General features: G+C 37.3%; 1 protein-coding gene across 1 annotated transcript in view; it reads left to right on the forward strand.

The window, feature by feature from the left end:
- Positions 1-16,398, forward strand: part of LOC110457258 (metabotropic glutamate receptor 8-like) — a 140,965-nt gene extending 124,567 nt beyond the window's left edge. The window contains exons 7-8 of the mRNA XM_021508452.1: positions 1,255-2,179; positions 14,292-16,398. Coding sequence (XP_021364127.1) covers positions 1,255-2,179; positions 14,292-14,666 — 1,300 coding nt within the window. The 3' untranslated portion in view covers positions 14,667-16,398. The remainder of the gene's footprint in view (positions 1-1,254; positions 2,180-14,291) is intronic.
- Positions 16,399-18,833: the final 2,435 nt, after the last annotated feature.

An 18,833-nucleotide genomic window follows, 5' to 3' on the forward strand; every position in this document is an offset into this window, starting at 1 on the left:
ACGATCGATCACATAATTAATAGTGCTTATATTCAAAAAGTTAATTGGGTTGAATCAAGTACGGTTTGTCTGAGATATGGGTCTCTATAATGCATTGATTAATTAACAGAATATAAGTAAAAAATAGTTCTAAATTAAGTGGGATTTCTCTTTGCGAGTCTATTGCATTCAATATTTTTTTCATTTTTTCTTGCTATCTTAAATATATATATTATTGTTGATTTTGACAATACTTATATCTTTATCACAATCAATTACAATGTACATACATACACAAGCAAAAACTAACAGCGAAACTAAAGGGAAGTTATATATATGGAAATATTTTTTTCTAATATTCTAGTGGTAAAGTGTTTCGACGGAATACTTTATTTGACCTCACTCTCAACCCCCAACCCCAACCCTTTTGTAGACGTCACAATCGACTTAAAGATATTGTGTGTTACGTATTCATTGCAGGAAAACTTGGTAACTTGACGAAAATGTTCAAATCTTGTTTTTGTTTTTGTTTTTATTTATGATTTTTTATTCTATTTTATTCTATTCATTTTTTCTATCATTATTCTTTTTCATTGTAAAATAGTTTTGTATATAGGTTAGAAATGATACCCTGTCGTTAAGCTTGGCAGCCTTTGGGCGACTAGTTCCTTTGTGAGTTCGCCTCTTTGTGCGTTTACAAACGTGATATATGCGACACTTATGACTCTAAATATAGGAGTTGACATCCAAGGCGAGTTCGTGGAAATCGTTTTTATACCTTTGAGATTATTCCTGATAATGAGGGTTTTAACGCTGTGTAATCAGTTTAAATACCAACCTATATATTCCGCAATATGGGTGGTTAAATTAAGTTTATAACATATAGGGGCCGCCGTGTTACGTTATATATTTGTATTGCTATTGGGACCGCGCGTTATAAAATGAACTTTCATCCCGTATGTATTAATGCATTAAGCATTACTGACCAGACAGGGTGGTCGATGGTAATAACGAGACTAGCTGTATCGGATTAAAATGACAGTCTCGGTCTAACCTGGCACAAACATTACATCTTACTTTGCGATTGACATTCATTATTTGATCCGCAGTTCTTGAGGATTTTAACATTTGCTAATAGTCGCCTTGCCAGTATGACATCAGAGCTAGCAATTAACTCATCTCTTGACTTATGAAATAACGTCATAACTTTTTAATTCTTTTGCTGATCCCTGTTGTTGCCCTTCGAATCATTTTGTGTTCTATTTTATATTGTAGTCTACGACTCAACACCAGCCTAATAAAGTGGAGTAAGGAAACGGGTGAACTTCCGAAGTCCGTGTGCAGTGACCCGTGTCCGTTCGGTTCCACCAAACTGGAAAAGGGCGAGAGCTGTTGTTGGGCTTGCATTCAATGTGCGGATAATGAATATCTAGAGGATGAATTCACATGCACGGAATGTGCGGAGGGATATCATCCAAATGTGAATAAGTCCATGTGCGTCCCACTTCCGGTATTGCATCTCGAATGGGACAGTCTATGGGTTATACTTCCGATTGTGTTTTCGAGTTTTGGGATCGTGTGCACAGTGTTAGTGGTGGTTGTGTTTATTCGTTACAATTCCACACCTGTTATCATGGCTTCTGGGCGGGAGCTTTGCTATGTTCTCCTCATAGGCATTTCCATGGCTTACGGAACATCCTTGATCATGCTGATTCGGCCTTCAATAATCCTGTGTACTCTGCGCAGACTTGGATTAGGGGTGTCACTCTGTCTTATATATGCCGCAATGTTGACCAAAACAAACCGGATATATCGAATTTTTAACAACGGGATTAAAGCAATGGTCAAGCGGCCTTCATACACTAGTCCTAGATCGCAGATTTTTATATGTATGAGCATGGTGTCTGTGCAGATCGTAGGAGGCCTCACGTGGCTCGGTTTTGAACAGCCGGACACTATGTATGTATTTCAGCAAAGTACCTTTCTAGTCCTCAAGTGTCGTGCAAGCCAAATTGCCATCATCGTGTCTCTGATGTATAACATACTCTTAATCATCATCTGTACTGTGTACGGGATTAAAACACGCAAGATCCCACAAAACTATAACGAGGCAAAGTGTATAGCATTTACTATGTACAGCACTTGCATCGTTTGGCTTGCCTTCATCCCCATCTACTTTGGGGCAAGTAGTGACTTCAAGGTAGGCATGTCTTATTGCTGTCGCTTTATATCATTCCAAATACAGCCGACTTTGGGTTTAACATTGTACGAATTCACAAAATTTATCAATATTCACTCTTCTGTCACTATAGTTGAATAATATTTGTTTATGAATTAGCTATCATGTGACTGTTTATCGCATAAAACACGAAAATTTGAATCATACGAAAAATGAAGCTTTGTAGTAGTTTCCTTCCAAAATCAATTATTAATACAAGTAAACATGATGAGTTGATAAAAAAAAAATGGTGTGAAAGTTTTTAGGGCTTTTTGTAACAACTTTGAGTTTCGACGTTATCCTTTATAAAAATGACTTAGTATGCCGATACTTACTTTGGTGATTGAAATATATTTCACGTAGTGTTCAAACGTATTTCCATCAGTAAGAAAACATAATAGCAGGCTGATGCCTAAATGAGGAAAAAACTAAACCAAACCAACAAAACATTTTTGCGCTATTTGATTATTGAGTATTAAGTATTTGCGGAACATCTTGATACTCAGCTTTGACCTTCCAACCTATTTTGTTATAGACTTGTCCTCGGGAATAACCTTTCATGTCGTTTTACACTAGACGAGACCAATATTTGCACAAAACATTCACAGAGCCCCATCACAGCTTTCAACTTGTTCTGAGTAGAAGCATTTAACAGTATTCTAACATGGACTTAGGTCATATTTGTAAATAAATATTGGAGCGGTATGAAGACCGACAAATGTCAATTGAAATGTGAGACGGCGCCGGTAGCTCTCACGTTTCGTTAAAACATTACTCGCCAAAGGCTTGGATGAAACAAGTATGTGCCTGAAACTAATCTGAACACTTTTCTAACGAACATTCTGTTGGTATACATATATATATATCCAGTTATTATAGTTATTATGATGATAAGATTAATAGACATATTCAGGGCATATGCGCTCTGCCAAGCTTATTCTATATTAAAACATGTTTTAGAGAAGATAAATGGTTTTCGGATACGTAACGTTACACATCTATCAAAGTGTCACTTGGAGCTACAACATGTGTCAAAACATATTTTCGTCTAAATACCAAATGCCCGAAACATGTAATGTTTAATAAGTTCGGGTGTGAGCTTTTAAAACCTTATGCTAGTAAATGTATATTTCTGCTGTCTTTGGTTATTGATAGGGATCTAATTCAGTATGGTATCTCACCGTAGAATGATTGATGTCGCTTAATCCGCAGACCGCTTAAATGGGATTTTTGTTTCTTAAACTGATAAATCAAAAACTAGATATACGTTAATATGATGATAGTTACTAAAACATTCACAAAACGAGGTGTGGTGTGTTGGTGGGTCTTATCATGTGATGTAAACTTCAGAAGGGAGATCTAGTGACCGTTCAATACAATGAGAACAGACACTCTCTAACTCAATACAAAATTAAACCTACTGCAAAAACACAAATACCATGTAGCGAAAGTCTCCGAGTAAAATATATATTACTTTCACTATAAAAGCAGAAATAATACTATTGTATAGATTGCTTTCTGTGACATTGTCATAAAGTTCCACAGCCCTACCAATTTGTACTTGAGTGAGCAGTTAGATCAAACTTTAAATTTTACTCATAATACTGAAATGAATCAAGGTGAGCTATGATATTCCGGAACAGCACGTGTAAGATCATATCACGTGTTATAAACACGTGTAGCGTTTAAAATGGATGCATTCTAGAGCCAGGTACCTTTTGTAGTGGAAAAAGTTAATCGAATGTTGTTACTGTAAGAACATATTCTATAGACATTTTTTGTTTACGTTTCTATTGTATTGAGTTTATGGTTAGAATGATGTCAGAACGAAGATCGATTCCTTCCAGAACAGCTATCGCGATCGTGTTACAGCTAAGTACATGTTCAGGGTATCTGATATTCATTTTAAATCAAGGATATAAAATATATCATTTGGAACGATTTCAAATATCCGCCAATGAGGTATATTGCAGTTTGTTAGGATCATTGCATATATGAGTTAATACACTTTTTTATTTCTTAATTATTTATCATTCCGTTCATTCAGTCCTTTTTATGTCCATTTTCTCCACGTATCGGCGATCCCCATTATGTCCGGTGGTAAACATGAACGAAATTGTGTGTTTCTTACACATTCGATAGGTCATACTTCAGTCACACATTATCCATAGGCTTATGTGAGGTTTTAATAAAATGAATATCGTATATAACCTTACAATATAGAATATGTACGTTATGCCTTTGGAGTATCGATACTTTTTTTGTGCGGAATCTTAAAACCGGCAAATTGCACAAGAGAAATGGACTGTTTCATCAATTGGTTACTCCTAATCAACATCTTAAAGGAATAAAGCTCATGCTGATTATAGTTTTAATCTCAGGGCGTCGTCGACCTTTTAACGACATCTGCAACAACACTAAATAATTGTGGAACGTGAAGGTTTGTAAACAGCTTCTGAAACATCGAGTGATTCCAAAACAACAAAGAAGTATTTATCCTCGTACGCTTTATTTTTTAACATCGTGATTCAATTGTTAAGCATTGTACATAGAAAGAAAAAAAAGTTTACAAACGTGTTATTTGACCTCCAAATGCATGACACTAGAACTTAACATTCACAACGACAAAACAAATACACAAAGACTCTCAAAAGGTACAAAAACAAAAATTCCCAAAAGGTAGTTAATATATAATTCGTTGACAAAATTTGCAATCTGAATTTATGTCAAACCAGCTGTAACGTTCCTAAAGTGTAAAGCTGGGAATGTTTGAAACCAGATGACGTAGAATATACTGTTTCTTCAATACTCTACAATGTACTCTTAAAAGCAATTTAACATTGACGTCAGTGTACTCTTACTCTAGTGTGTTGATGCTGTGGTTACTTGTAGGACAAGAGTATTCTTGAAAAGAACATATCTTTCTTAACTACCTTCCAAGACAACATATCCCCATATAAAAATAAAGCTTTTACTTTTAGAAATGATCCACGACAATTTGCATTGGTCGATTACGGTTAAAAGTTAACCCTTGAGAAAAGACCCACTACCAAAGATGGTAGATGGTGTCATATCCCAAAGGATTAAACCCGCATACCTTCAACCGTTTAAAGTACGCTAATCCAGTTATAGGTCTAAGACAGAGCTGGCTATTGACATCAAATTTTATACCACCTCCCTTGTTACCAATTATGAACGGCTTTTGAAAGCGAAGCGTTGCCAACTGACTTTGTAGATTCCACTTTATATTCTTAGACTCATTTTACTGCAAGATACAGAAATAGATTTGCATGTTGTACTTTGAAACGAAATAAACTGTCGTCTGGAGGGTTTGCTTTCTTGCTGGGATTACAGCTCAAAATGTTTTCCCATGGACGTAAATATTTACATGGTGGCAGTATTGATCAATTTCGTACTCACCTACTGGACTATGTATGTTTGGATGCTAGGTCTGGTGTCATTAATCCTGCAAATCAGAAAAATAAATTATTTTATCTTATCCCCCTCGAACAGAGTAGCACGTAAGCATAAACGCAACTTCTTTTGTTTTAAATTTCAAATCCGTTACCCGTTTAAAACAATATCTACACCCTACGGTGATCGGTTGTTATGTTTTCAAGTACAATTTTTAAGCGGAATTACATTTTAACTTTAAAAATGTTATGGTATAGATTATAAATGCTGCGATTGTTTTGAACACGAAAAGTACTGTTCCAAATATAAGTAATAGTTTTCAGTTTAACCTTACGATTTATTAAAATCCTTTGATTAAAAGTAAATACATTTAAAAATATTTTAATCCAAACGTATACTCAGTAGTTTTTTTTAAAGAAAAGTTCATCGTTATAATGACCTAATGTTTCTGGTGATACAGTACATGTTGTACAGAAAATCAATATTTTCTGGAAATTTTAAAAACAATTTTATTAATTATTCTGCCGCTTTTTGAGTCATTTAATCTGAAATTGTTTCTGTGTGTTGACGCTGTGGCATACTCATATTCTATCCAAATGATCGTTTTATACATTATTGCATGTGCTCTTTTTTTGGCATTGAATATGTTGAGAAAGAATATCATGTTCACGATAAAGATACAAAATGTTTATATAAAACCAATGAATATATGCATGATGCAAGAGAAAAATACCATAGCGTCAACAATTTCATCAATTTATCGCAATGTCAACACAATAAGACAAAATGTAGCCGTGTGATATGATTTTAATTGTATGTGTTGACGATGTGGTATGTGACAATGTGTGAGGACGTTCTAGTAAATGTTGTTTTTGTGTGATGACGTTCATACTATGGTAGCAGAGTACAGTAGAAATGGCTTGACCCTAAAAATAAAGGGCATGTCTCGGATAAACATGGATAGCGGATTCATCCTGCACAACACACCTACATATATATATATGTTTATAAACTACATTTTGAATACGCGTTTTTTAGAAGAATGTGTTGTTTTTTTCAAGAAGTGATTTCCCCAGATTTGGTTCTTGTGAAAACCATGGTTACCACATCAAAAAACGGAAAAAATGCATAAAAACATGATTTTTAACCCAAAATTTGACCCACGCAAGTAGTAATTTTTTTCTGAAATCTTGCCTTAAATTAAATATCACCCTCGGTCACAGAAATACTCACGTTTTAGCATAGGTCGTCAAACTTGATTTTTCACAATATGTACACATGTGCTGAGTAGAAACTAAACTACATGAAAAGCTAGCTTTTGTTGTGTAGACACAGATTCGTAAATGGCCAAAAATGTAGTCTCAAGCCAAATTCGAATTATCATTTTTTTAAATGTGAAGCCCACATAGTCCAAATCATCATGTATATTCCTGTTTTTGTTTTTTAACTTCTGATACATGTAAAATTACAGGGGTTATTCTTTGTACAAAAATATCACCCATGGCCACCGTACGCTTTTGTACACTGCTACCTATAATATACTGTTTTCTTGTGCACTGACGCTGTGCCATGGTATAATTTGCCATAATGTGTTGCCGCTGACGAGGAAATGTATTTTATCATTATGTTTTGACGCTGTCGTATACTATATCCTTGTATGTCAAGCTTTGGTATACTTTGTCCTTATGTATTAACGCTTGTATATATAAAATAAGTTTGTGTTGACGCTGTGGTATATGTTGTCCTTGTGTGTTGACGCTGTGGTATATTTTGTCCTTGTGTGTGTTTATGTTTTACAATGGGGTATATTTTGTCTTCGTGTGTCTACAAATCGGTATGTTTGTCCTTGTGTGTTTACAATGGGGTATTTTTTGTCCTTTTGTGTTGACTTTGTGGTATATTTTGTCCTTGTGTGTTGACGCTGTAGTATATTTTGTCCTTGTGTGTTTACAATGGGGTATATTATGTCCTCGTGTGTTTACAAAAAGGGTATATTTTGTCCTCGTGTGTTTACAAGAAGGATATAGCTTGTCCTTGTGTGTTTACAATGGGGTATATTATGTCCTCGTGTGTTTACAAAAAGGGTATATTTTGTCCTCGTGTGTTTACAAGAAGGATATATCTTGTCCTTGTGTGTTTACAATGGGGTATTTTTTGTCCTTGTGTGCTGACGTTGTGGTATATTTTGTCCTTGTGTGTTGACGTTTGTGGTGTGTCTAACTCTAATGTGTTGATGCTGTGGTGAGTCTAACTCTAGTGTGTTGATGCTGTGGAGAGTCTAACCCTAGTGTGTTGATGCTGTGGTGAGTCAAACTCTAGTGTGTTGATGCTTTGGTGAGTCTAAATCTTGTGTGTTGATGCTGTGGTGAGTCTAACTATAGTGTGTTGATGCTGTGGTGAGTCTTACCTTGGTGTGTTGATGCTGTGGATAGTCTTATTCTAGTGTGTTGATGCTGTGGTGAGTCTAACTCTAGTGTGTTGATGTTGTGGTGAGTCTTACCCTAGTGAGTTGATGCTGTGGAGAGTCTAACTATATTGTGTTGATGCTGTGGTGAGTCTTGACCTAGTGTGTTGATGCTGTGGTGAGTCTAAGGCTAGTGTGTTGATGCTTTAGTGTCTAACTCTAGCGTGTTAATGCTTTGGTGAGTCTAACGTTAGTGTGTTGATGCTGTGGTGAATCTAACTCTAGTGTGCTGATGCTGTGGTGAGTCTAACTCTAGTGTGTTGATGCTTTGGTGAGTCTAACTCTAGTGTGTTAATGCTTTGGTGAGTCTAACGCTAGTGTGTTGATGATGTGGTGAGTCTAACTCTAGTGTGTTGATGCTGTGTTGAGTCTGACTCTAGTGTGTTGATGCTGTGGTGAGTTTAACTCTAGTGTGTTGATGCTGTGGTGAGTCTAACTCTAGTGTGTTGATGCTGTGGTGAGTCTAACTCTAGTGTGTTGATGCTGTGGTGAGTCTAACTCTAGTGTGTTGATGCTGTGGTGAGTCTAACTCTAGTGTGTTGATGCTGTGGTGAGTCTAACTCTAGTGTGTTGATGCTGTGGTGAGTCTAACTCTAGTGTGTTGATGCTGTGGTGAGTCTAACTCTAGTGTGTTGATGCTGTGGTGAGTCTAACTCTAGTGTGTTGATGCTGTGGTGAGTCTAACTCTAGTGTGTTGATGCTGTGGTGAGTCTAACTCTAGTGTGTTGATGCTGTGGTGAGTCTAACTCTAGTGTGTTGATGCTGTGGTGAGTCTAACTCTAGTGTGTTGATGCTGTGGTGAGTCTAACTCTAGTGTGTTGATGCTGTGGTGAGTCTAACTCTAGTGTGTTGATGCTGTGGTGAGTCTAACTCTAGTGTGTTGATGCTGTGGTGAGTCTAACTCTAGTGTGTTGATGCTGTGGTGAGTCTAACTCTAGTGTGTTGATGCTGTGGTGAGTCTAACTCTAGTGTGTTGATGCTGTGGTGAGTCTAACTCTAGTGTGTTGATGCTGTGGTGAGTCTAACTCTAGTGTGTTGATGCTGTGGTGAGTCTAACTCTAGTGTGTTGATGCTGTGGTGAGTCTAACTCTAGTGTGTTGATGCTGTGGTGAGTCTAACTCTAGTGTGTTGATGCTGTGGTGAGTCTAACTCTAGTGTGTTGATGCTGTGGTGAGTCTAACTCTAGTGTGTTGATGCTGTGGTGAGTCTAACTCTAGTGTGTTGATGCTGTGGTGAGTCTAACTCTAGTGTGTTGATGCTGTGGTGAGTCTAACTCTAGTGTGTTGATGCTGTGGTGAGTCTAACTCTAGTGTGTTGATGCTGTGGTGAGTCTAACTCTAGTGTGTTGATGCTGTGGTGAGTCTAACTCTAGTGTGTTGATGCTGTGGTGAGTCTAACTCTAGTGTGTTGATGCTGTGGTGAGTCTAACTCTAGTGTGTTGATGCTGTGGTGAGTCTAACTCTAGTGTGTTGATGCTGTGGTGAGTCTAACTCTAGTGTGTTGATGCTGTGGTGAGTCTAACTCTAGTGTGTTGATGCTGTGGTGAGTCTAACTCTAGTGTGTTGATGCTGTGGTGAGTCTAACTCTAGTGTGTTGATGCTGTGGTGAGTCTAACTCTAGTGTGTTGATGCTGTGGTGAGTCTAACTCTAGTGTGTTGATGCTGTGGTGAGTCTAACTCTAGTGTGTTGATGCTGTGGTGAGTCTAACTCTAGTGTGTTGATGCTGTGGTGAGTCTAACTCTAGTGTGTTGATGCTGTGGTGAGTCTAACTCTAGTGTGTTGATGCTGTGGTGAGTCTAACTCTAGTGTGTTGATGCTGTGGTGAGTCTAACTCTAGTGTGTTGATGCTGTGGTGAGTCTAACTCTAGTGTGTTGATGCTGTGGTGAGTCTAACTCTAGTGTGTTGATGCTGTGGTGAGTCTAACTCTAGTGTGTTGATGCTGTGGTGAGTCTAACTCTAGTGTGTTGATGCTGTGGTGAGTCTAACTCTAGTGTGTTGATGCTGTGGTGAGTCTAACTCTAGTGTGTTGATGCTGTGGTGAGTCTAACTCTAGTGTGTTGATGCTGTGGTGAGTCTAACTCTAGTGTGTTGATGCTGTGGTGAGTCTAACTCTAGTGTGTTGATGCTGTGGTGAGTCTAACTCTAGTGTGTTGATGCTGTGGTGAGTCTAACTCTAGTGTGTTGATGCTGTGGTGAGTCTAACTCTAGTGTGTTGATGCTGTGGTGAGTCTAACTCTAGTGTGTTGATGCTGTGGTGAGTCTAACTCTAGTGTGTTGATGCTGTGGTGAGTCTAACTCTAGTGTGTTGATGCTGTGGTGAGTCTAACTCTAGTGTGTTGATGCTGTGGTGAGTCTAACTCTAGTGTGTTGATGCTGTGGTGAGTCTAACTCTAGTGTGTTGATGCTGTGGTGAGTCTAACTCTAGTGTGTTGATGCTGTGGTGAGTCTAACTCTAGTGTGTTGATGCTGTGGTGAGTCTAACTCTAGTGTGTTGATGCTGTGGTGAGTCTAACTCTAGTGTGTTGATGCTGTGGTGAGTCTAACTCTAGTGTGTTGATGCTGTGGTGAGTCTAACTCTAGTGTGTTGATGCTGTGGTGAGTCTAACTCTAGTGTGTTGATGCTGTGGTGAGTCTAACTCTAGTGTGTTGATGCTGTGGTGAGTCTAACTCTAGTGTGTTGATGCTGTGGTGAGTCTAACTCTAGTGTGTTGATGCTGTGGTGAGTCTAACTCTATTGTGTTGATGCTGTGGTTAGTCTAACTCTATTGTGTTGATGCTTTGGTAAGTCTAACTCTAGTGTGTTGATGCTGTTGTGAGTCTAACGCTAGTGTGTTGATGCTGTGGTGAGTGTAACTCTAGTGTGTTGATGCTTTGGTGAGTCTAACTCTAGTGTGTTAATGCTTTGGTGAGTCTAACGCTAGTGTGTTGATGCTGTGGTGAGTCTAACTGTAGTGTGTTGATGCTGTGGTGAGTCTAACTCTATTGTGTTGATGCTGTGGTGAGTCTAACTCTATTGTGTTGATGTTTTGGTAAGTCTAACTCTAGTGTGTTGATGCTGTGGTGAGTCTTACTCGAATGTGTTGATGCTGTGTTGAGTCTGACTCTAGTGTGTTGATGCTGTGGTGAGGCTAACTCTAGTGTGTTGATGCTGTGGTGAGTCTAACTCTATTTGTGTTGATGCTGTGGTGAGTCTAACTATATTGTGTTGATTCTGTGGTGAGTCTAACTCTAGTGTGTTGATGCTTTGGTGAGTCGAACTCTAGTGTGTTGATGCTGTGGTGAGTCTAACTCTAGTGTGTTGATGCTGTGGTGAGTCTAAGTCTATTTGTGTTGATGCTGTGGTGAGTCTAACTAGATTGTGTTGATGCTGTGGTGAGTCTTACCCTATTGTGTTGATGCGGTGGTGAGTCTGACTATATGGTGTTGATGCTGTGGTGAGTCTTACTCTAGTGTGTTGATGCTGTGGTGAGTCTTACCCTAGTTTGTGATGCTGTGGTGAGTCTTACCCTATTGTGTTGATGCTGTGGTGAGTCTAACTATATTGTGTTGATGCTGTGGTGAGTCTTACTCTAGTGTGTTGATGCTGTGGTGAGTCTAACTCTTTTGTGTTGATGCTGTTGTGATTCTAACTCTAGTGTGTTGATGCTGTGGTGAGTCTAACTCTAGTGTGTTGATGCTGTGGTGAGTCTAACTCTATTGTGTTGATGCTGTGGTGAGTCCAACTCTATTGTGTTGATGCTGTGTTGAGTCTAACGCTTGTATGTTGATGCTGTGGTGAGTCTAACTCTAGTGTGTTGATGCTGTGGTGAGTCTAACTATATTGTGTTGATGCTGTGGTGAGTCTAACTTTAGTGTGTTGATGCTGTGGTGAGTCTAACGCTAGTGTGTTGATGCTGTGGTGAGTCCAACTCTATTGTGTTGATGCTGTGTTGAGTCTAACGCTTGTATGTTGATGCTGTGGGGAGTCTAACTCTAGTGTGTTGATGCTGTGTTGAGTCGAACTCTATTGTGTTGATGCTGTGGTGAGTCTAACCATATTGTGTTGATGCTGTGGTGAGTCTAACTTTAGTGTGTTGATGCTGTGGTGAGTCTAACGCTAGTGTGTTGATGCTGTGGTAAGTCTAACTCTATGGTGTTGATGCTGTGGTGAGTCTAACTCTATTGTGTTGATGCTGTGATGAGTCTAACTCTAGTGTGTTGATACTGTGGTGAGTCTAACTCTAGTGTGTTGAAGCTGTGTTGAGCCTTACCCTAGTGTGTTGATGCTGTGGTGAGTCTTACCCTATTGTGTTGATGCTGTGGTGAGTCTATCTATATTGTGTTGATGCTGTGGTGAGTCTTACCCTAGTGTGTTGATGCTGTGGTGAGTCTAACTCTTGTGTGTTGATGCTGTGGTGAGTCTAACTCTATTGTGTTGATGCTGTGGTGAGTCTATCTATATTGTGTTGATGCTGTGGTGAGTCTTCCCCTAGTGTGTTGATGCTGTGGTGAGTCTAACTCTATTGTGTTGATGCTGTGATGAGTCTAACTCTAGTGTGTTGATGCTGTGGTGAGTCTAACTCTTGTGTGTTGATGCTGTAGTGAGTCTAACTCTAATGTGTTGATGCTGTGGTGAATCTAACTCTAGTGTGTTGATGCTGTGTTGAGTCTAACTCTATTGTGTTGATGCTGTGGTGAGTCTAACTATATTGTCCCTTTGACATGATGCTCTGGTATTGTTGTCCTTGCGTATTAAGGGTGAGACAACGTGTCCTGCTGCAGCAATGCTCTGGAATATTGCTGTCTATTTGAATGTTTATATTGCTGATCAACAACAGAATGATTTATTTTTTCCCTCGTCAAATATGTGAAGCCCTTTTAACCAATATTAGGTATCTTACCAAAATACGTTCAGAAAACGAAATTCAAAAAATGTAAAATCATACGGCAAGGTATGCGACATCGCACGTCAAATTTCAAAATACCGTTTTATATCAATATGGAATAAAAAGATATCCAAAGCTGAGAATTTAAACCTGCTTTTAGAAAGGGAATTAGTACGCGTCTTTTCATAAGAAGCTCCGGTGTTGTTAGTGTCAAAGAAGAGGTTTTTTAACGTGGGCTTATGTTTTTCGTTCTGAACACCTCTGATAAGACCGGCAATAAACGAGGCGTATTGATCTCCGCGTAGACACTTCCGCTTGAATAGGCACCATGTAAAATCGACACAAGATAATTACCACATATATTCATAGAATCTCTGAATGTCTTCAGGTTTTTGGCAATAGTCTATTAACTTTAACAAATAGCAACTTAATTTCCAATATTGGCAATGTTTCCAGATACTGTAATTAAACCAATGACCTAATCAGTGATGAAGCGAGTAGTCCGTTCTCGTGTAATGGAAGATATCATTCTTATTCAAACAGTGTCTATCTAGGGTTTATCACAATAAACAACAGCGGAGTATAACATAAAGGCGGTTTAAACATATTCATATCAATAAAACATATAATCTCCTGTAATTAACACATTATGTGGGTGCAATAATCACGTCACCAATTGATGATGGAGGATTTAGGTTACAACTTTGATGAAAGGTTACTTAGTATCTTGTAATCAAGGTTAATGTTAACATTACGAGGTTCATTCGTCTGTTTTTGGTATTTATTAAAGTATCTCCTTTATGATAATGCGGTTTATTGGTGTACGCTTATCCGTATGATCATGATAATATCATGAATGACGTAATGCAAGCTTAAAACAGGATTATTTTCGGGGAGTCTTATTGTAGTGTTTTTCAAATTGCCATGCTCAACGATCCCGAAATAATTAAACACTTTTAAAAATTACCCCCCACCCCCCACCCCCCTCCCTTGCTCACATTTCCGCCGAATATTAGTAGTTTGTGAATGTTTGGATTCTAGGTTGACGCAGGTTTCTAATCCTGGTATCACGAAACAGTTCTATATGTATTGTCGATAACAAACCAGTTATGATGAGTGATACATATCTACACTATCAATATACATGTTACCATACGCTCACACCAAAAATGATAAACGTAGCAATATTCATGACCAAATTATGACATCGCTTTAGATTTTTCATGTTTCAAGGACCAGATACCGTTGGCAGACACATTGTAGTTTCGCCTCCGACTGTAATACCAAATTAATGCAACATTAAACTACATTTTTAGAATCTTTTCTAATACATGTCTATTTTCGTTGCAGATTGAAGTTACCTCCCTTTGTATGTGTGTTAGCATTAGTGCCACAGTCGCACTGGTGTGCTTGTTTGCACCGAAAATGTACATAGTGTTGCTCCAGCCCCATAAGAACGTCCGTAAGGGGGCGTCCTGTGCCAGCAACAAACCTTCAATGTCATCACGCCCCTGTTATGACCGCCAAAATTCATTCGGAAGCTTTCCACTTCCACTTCCGAATGGTGGGATGTTTACCAACCCGGTTCCGGTGGCTCCTCCAAACACGCAAATGACGCAGACAACCTTCAATGATGTATTCAACGATAGCTTCGATGATTTATCATGTGATGAAATAACAGCGATGAATAACAATGAAGAACAACAAATGGAAGCGGATATTTAATAAAAGGTGTCAGAACCTATATCTAGTCATCACTATCATTGTTCCTTGGATATCGTCAAATTCCTCAAGTAGTCATTTTGTATATAACGCTTTATTGTCGTCTGTATTGACCCTTGTTGTCTTTATCATACACATACTGAACTCCCCGTTAACTTGAACATTGTGTAGGAAATTAAAAAGAAACTTGAAAATGCGTGCGTGTCTGGTGCACTGAATGTGGTATCTCTGATGTCTTATTGTATATTGATGTGGCGAGTTGTTACCGATATCTCCTAAATAAACAGTAGCTAGCATGTGTTGACCACTATTTTGTTTGTAATATTTAAGTTTCTAAAAACTGTTACAATGTTACTGTGTGGTAACCTGATATTACGTGAACGTAAGTTTATATGGCTGAGCAAACCTATGTTGATGTTTTTACTCGAGATATCTCACAGTGACACTGTTACCGGTTAATTCGAAGAAGTATTTTCTATTTTTGTAATATGCATTATTTAACTTTGTTTCATTATAATCATAAAAAAACCTTAAGTAACATGAGTAACACTCGTGACTTAGTGTTCGACTGGTGTACTATACATGAGTATGGTAAGGTGTGTACGAAAGTGTAGTTACGATGTTTCGTGTGTTAGTGGGACAACACTGTTTATAACAGTTACACTTTAAACGATATCATCATCTTGCATTGTACGAACGTGTTTTTAAGTTCCCAACGAAGACATTGTTGATGTGTTAGATTGATATTTTTAGTTATGAAATTTGAGAGAGAAAAAAACCTGCTAAACGTTTATCTCGTGAAGCAAACTGCGCTATCACATGTATGTTATTGATTGTTTGACGCATGAAATATATTGTCTTGTATAATTCTTGAAATAAAAGGAGTGAGTAAGTGTATCAATTACAGGCAACTCACACAAATGTGAGTGTTCTTAACATACATTGCATATCAAACGTTCAAACCATTCCCTACGACACCATTTGTATCCATAATGCATTGTCTTGAGTGTCAAAAGGCAGAAAAAAACTTAAGTTATCAGCCTGACTGCATGAATACCCCGTTGTACGGTCAAACGCTAATTTGCTGTGTAATTGATGACAAAATATTAATATGTATTCACCAAAGGTTCGTTTGATTGACATGCTATCCATTCATTATCTAAATATGTATGTGTCTAATGTTTTATCGTGGCATTGAAGAGTGATACTTATGAGTAACTTGCTGTTATTTCCGCTGGCAAAAACATTTTTCAAAACCATTTTCACTAGGAATTCTTAACCTCCAGGGATTAGTCCTAGGATAATGGATTCCTCATATCAACTTCAAATAAGAATAGTCATGTTAGATAACCATGTTATAATGACCAAAACACAATCAATTTCCGTTGTAAAAAACATAATAATGTTGTATACATGTTTATTTTTCTCTTTTCTTTAGCTTCACTACATGTTGACGATTTTGATAATTGTGTCCAGCAAATTGTGTATATAATCACTTTCTATGTGTATCAGTAGAAATTACAGTTAGCATATGTCATATTGCACAAAATGTTTTCGATTATCAAAAAGGTTACACTTGCTGATATAAGTGATAAATGCTGTATCTTATTGTATTTTAGTGAGAATCAATTCAGTGTTGTGATGCATGATCCATGTAATATATGCGTGTATATATATATATATATATATATGTGTGTATCAACAAATACTGTGAAGTCATTGACACTGTGACGTCATATATTGTTATTAATTGGCCTAATTGTTTAATTTACTCGCCACGTAAGTATACCTCTTCAATGTATATAAGCAAACCCAAATATGATATGTTTTACATAAATATTACAGTATGTGTTGGAATGAATTTTTATTTTTTCAAATTGCATTAATTAACTTAATTATAAATAGCACGTTTCTGTTTATAGCTGGTAAAGTAAATTCCACTATTCGTCTTAAAATGTAGATCACTAATGAATTTGTTTTGAACATTTTCAATTTCCTTATAAATATACTCCTTAAAATGTATAAATGTGACGTGAATTTCGTACGGAGGCGGATACCTCCATTGAACATCTATATGTGTTATACATTATAGACAAGGCATTTAAGTAGCTACCTTCCCCAGTAACATTTTCAAACTTTAGGTGTATGTCATGATGTCTCTAAACACCATGTCCAGGTACCTGTATGAGCGTGCAGTAAACCAGTCTATCAGAAATATGATCGACTATAAACATCTATACTATTGCCATGGGTCTGTAATTGAAACAATGTACGAGAAGAAATTAATATTTTGTATGTTCTGAAATATTATGTGTTTTTGTTTTTAAGCTTATGTGTTGTATTTTTTAGGTAAAAAGCATCTATTCCGAAATAATGTATACCTAATTGTATCAAGTTCCAAAGATTTGAATCCCATGTGTACGTCCAATATCATTTTACGTCCCAAACCGGTTTCGTGAACCATTGTAGTTTTTATCGATATTGCAAGCCTTATACACCCGACATCGGGGTATCCTTTCCCCTTTATATCCTGTATCAATACCGTTTCCCTTATACGTCAGATGTCGATATCTATACTCAATACTACGACATTGATGCTGAAACATCTTGGAGTCTGATATCAATACCGTTTGATGTTTGATATCGAGATCAGCCTCCGTTGTAGTCTATATCGTTTTCCTGTAGTGCGATATTGGTAGCGTGTCCCTTGTACTTCTAACATTGATATATGTATCTATACTCTACAAACCCTATTTTAATTCTTTAGAGCTTAATAACAATATCGTTACTTATATATATGTCTGATATCGGGATATCTCTCGTTCAAGTCTATCGTCCGGTTTTTTATGTTATTACTTCTCTTAGAATCTAATACCGATATCATAACTTCGTATTTGCACCCCGTACAGTCATGCACGTGAATATCTAGATTTCCTGATATACAGATATACTGCACTTATGTTAATTTATGTAATTGATTCTAAGCGAATATGACTCTTGATTTATTTCGTATCATATCTATTTCTAAAACCCTAGTTACAAAAAGACACTAGAAGATCAGCTTAAAATCTTATTTCTGTTAGTACTTTCTGAGATGTTGATACACACAAGTATATGTATTAGAGTTGACGTCTTTACAAGGAGCAAATATCATTTTTTTTAAAAATATTTAATAGAAAATTGTTCATTGTTTTAGATTCAATTTTCTAACCGGTCAGTATATAAATACAGATACCAGATTATAAAAGAAGGTACGTTCCACTGAAGACACCCACTGTATACTATATAATCAATTAAGGATGATCCCATGGCGCTTAACTTAAAACGCAACTACTCTATTTGCTTTCAAGACGAAATATACTCAATGATGTCACTTCCGTACAACGCTCAACCAGGTACAGTGCACTTAGTTAATTTTATGTAAAAAGAAAACACTTCACTATTTCGTTGTTTTCTGTGGTTTGTTTTCGTTTTGTTGATCTTTTCATGTATTTTTATATCTATCTAACTTCCTGTACTGTTTTTGGAGCAGCTAAGTGAACTCTCGTGAATCGCATATAATGACACCGATTTCCGGTTTGGTCGCGGGTAGAATTACAGACTAAGTGCTCGGTCTACTCTCCTCTGTTCATTAGATAAATGTATGTAGAGTTTAATGTCTTAAATGGCGCTAGTTCACGATATCGAAATATCCATATTCCCTATATGGCTGACGAATAGCTGGAAATGTTCAGCTTTTATAATGTCACTCTCTAAGTGTACGTCAAACCAGCACATCTTCTTTTATAGCTCCTTTATGGGTATCTATTACAAAGGCTGACACGTTTCCAGAGATCCTCCAAATGAGCTATGTGAAAACAACGGTTTTGGAAGGCGTAGACACATGCACCCCTGGTATTTCTTATGTCAAGCAACTTTTTAAAGGAATCAGAGAACCAGTGATATAATTTTAAGTTTACTTTGGTTCGTGATATTTCCCCGAATGTTTTACGTGTCTACTCGGCGCTTGATTTCTTGTTCAGGTTTGTTGTTTCCGACTGTCGTTGGTTTTGGTTTTTCCTCGGCGCCTGTTTTTGTTTTGGTTACTATTCAGCGCATGTAAACCTTTTTGGTCTCTTCTCCTCAGCGACTGCAGTACGTTTTCCTGTCTTTTGCTTCTGTATCTCCTTA

The sequence above is a fragment of the Mizuhopecten yessoensis genome, unplaced genomic scaffold (assembly GCF_002113885.1).
Source record: "Mizuhopecten yessoensis strain PY_sf001 unplaced genomic scaffold, ASM211388v2 scaffold9073, whole genome shotgun sequence".
In the NCBI taxonomy this organism is placed as follows: Eukaryota; Metazoa; Mollusca; class Bivalvia; order Pectinida; family Pectinidae; genus Mizuhopecten; species Mizuhopecten yessoensis.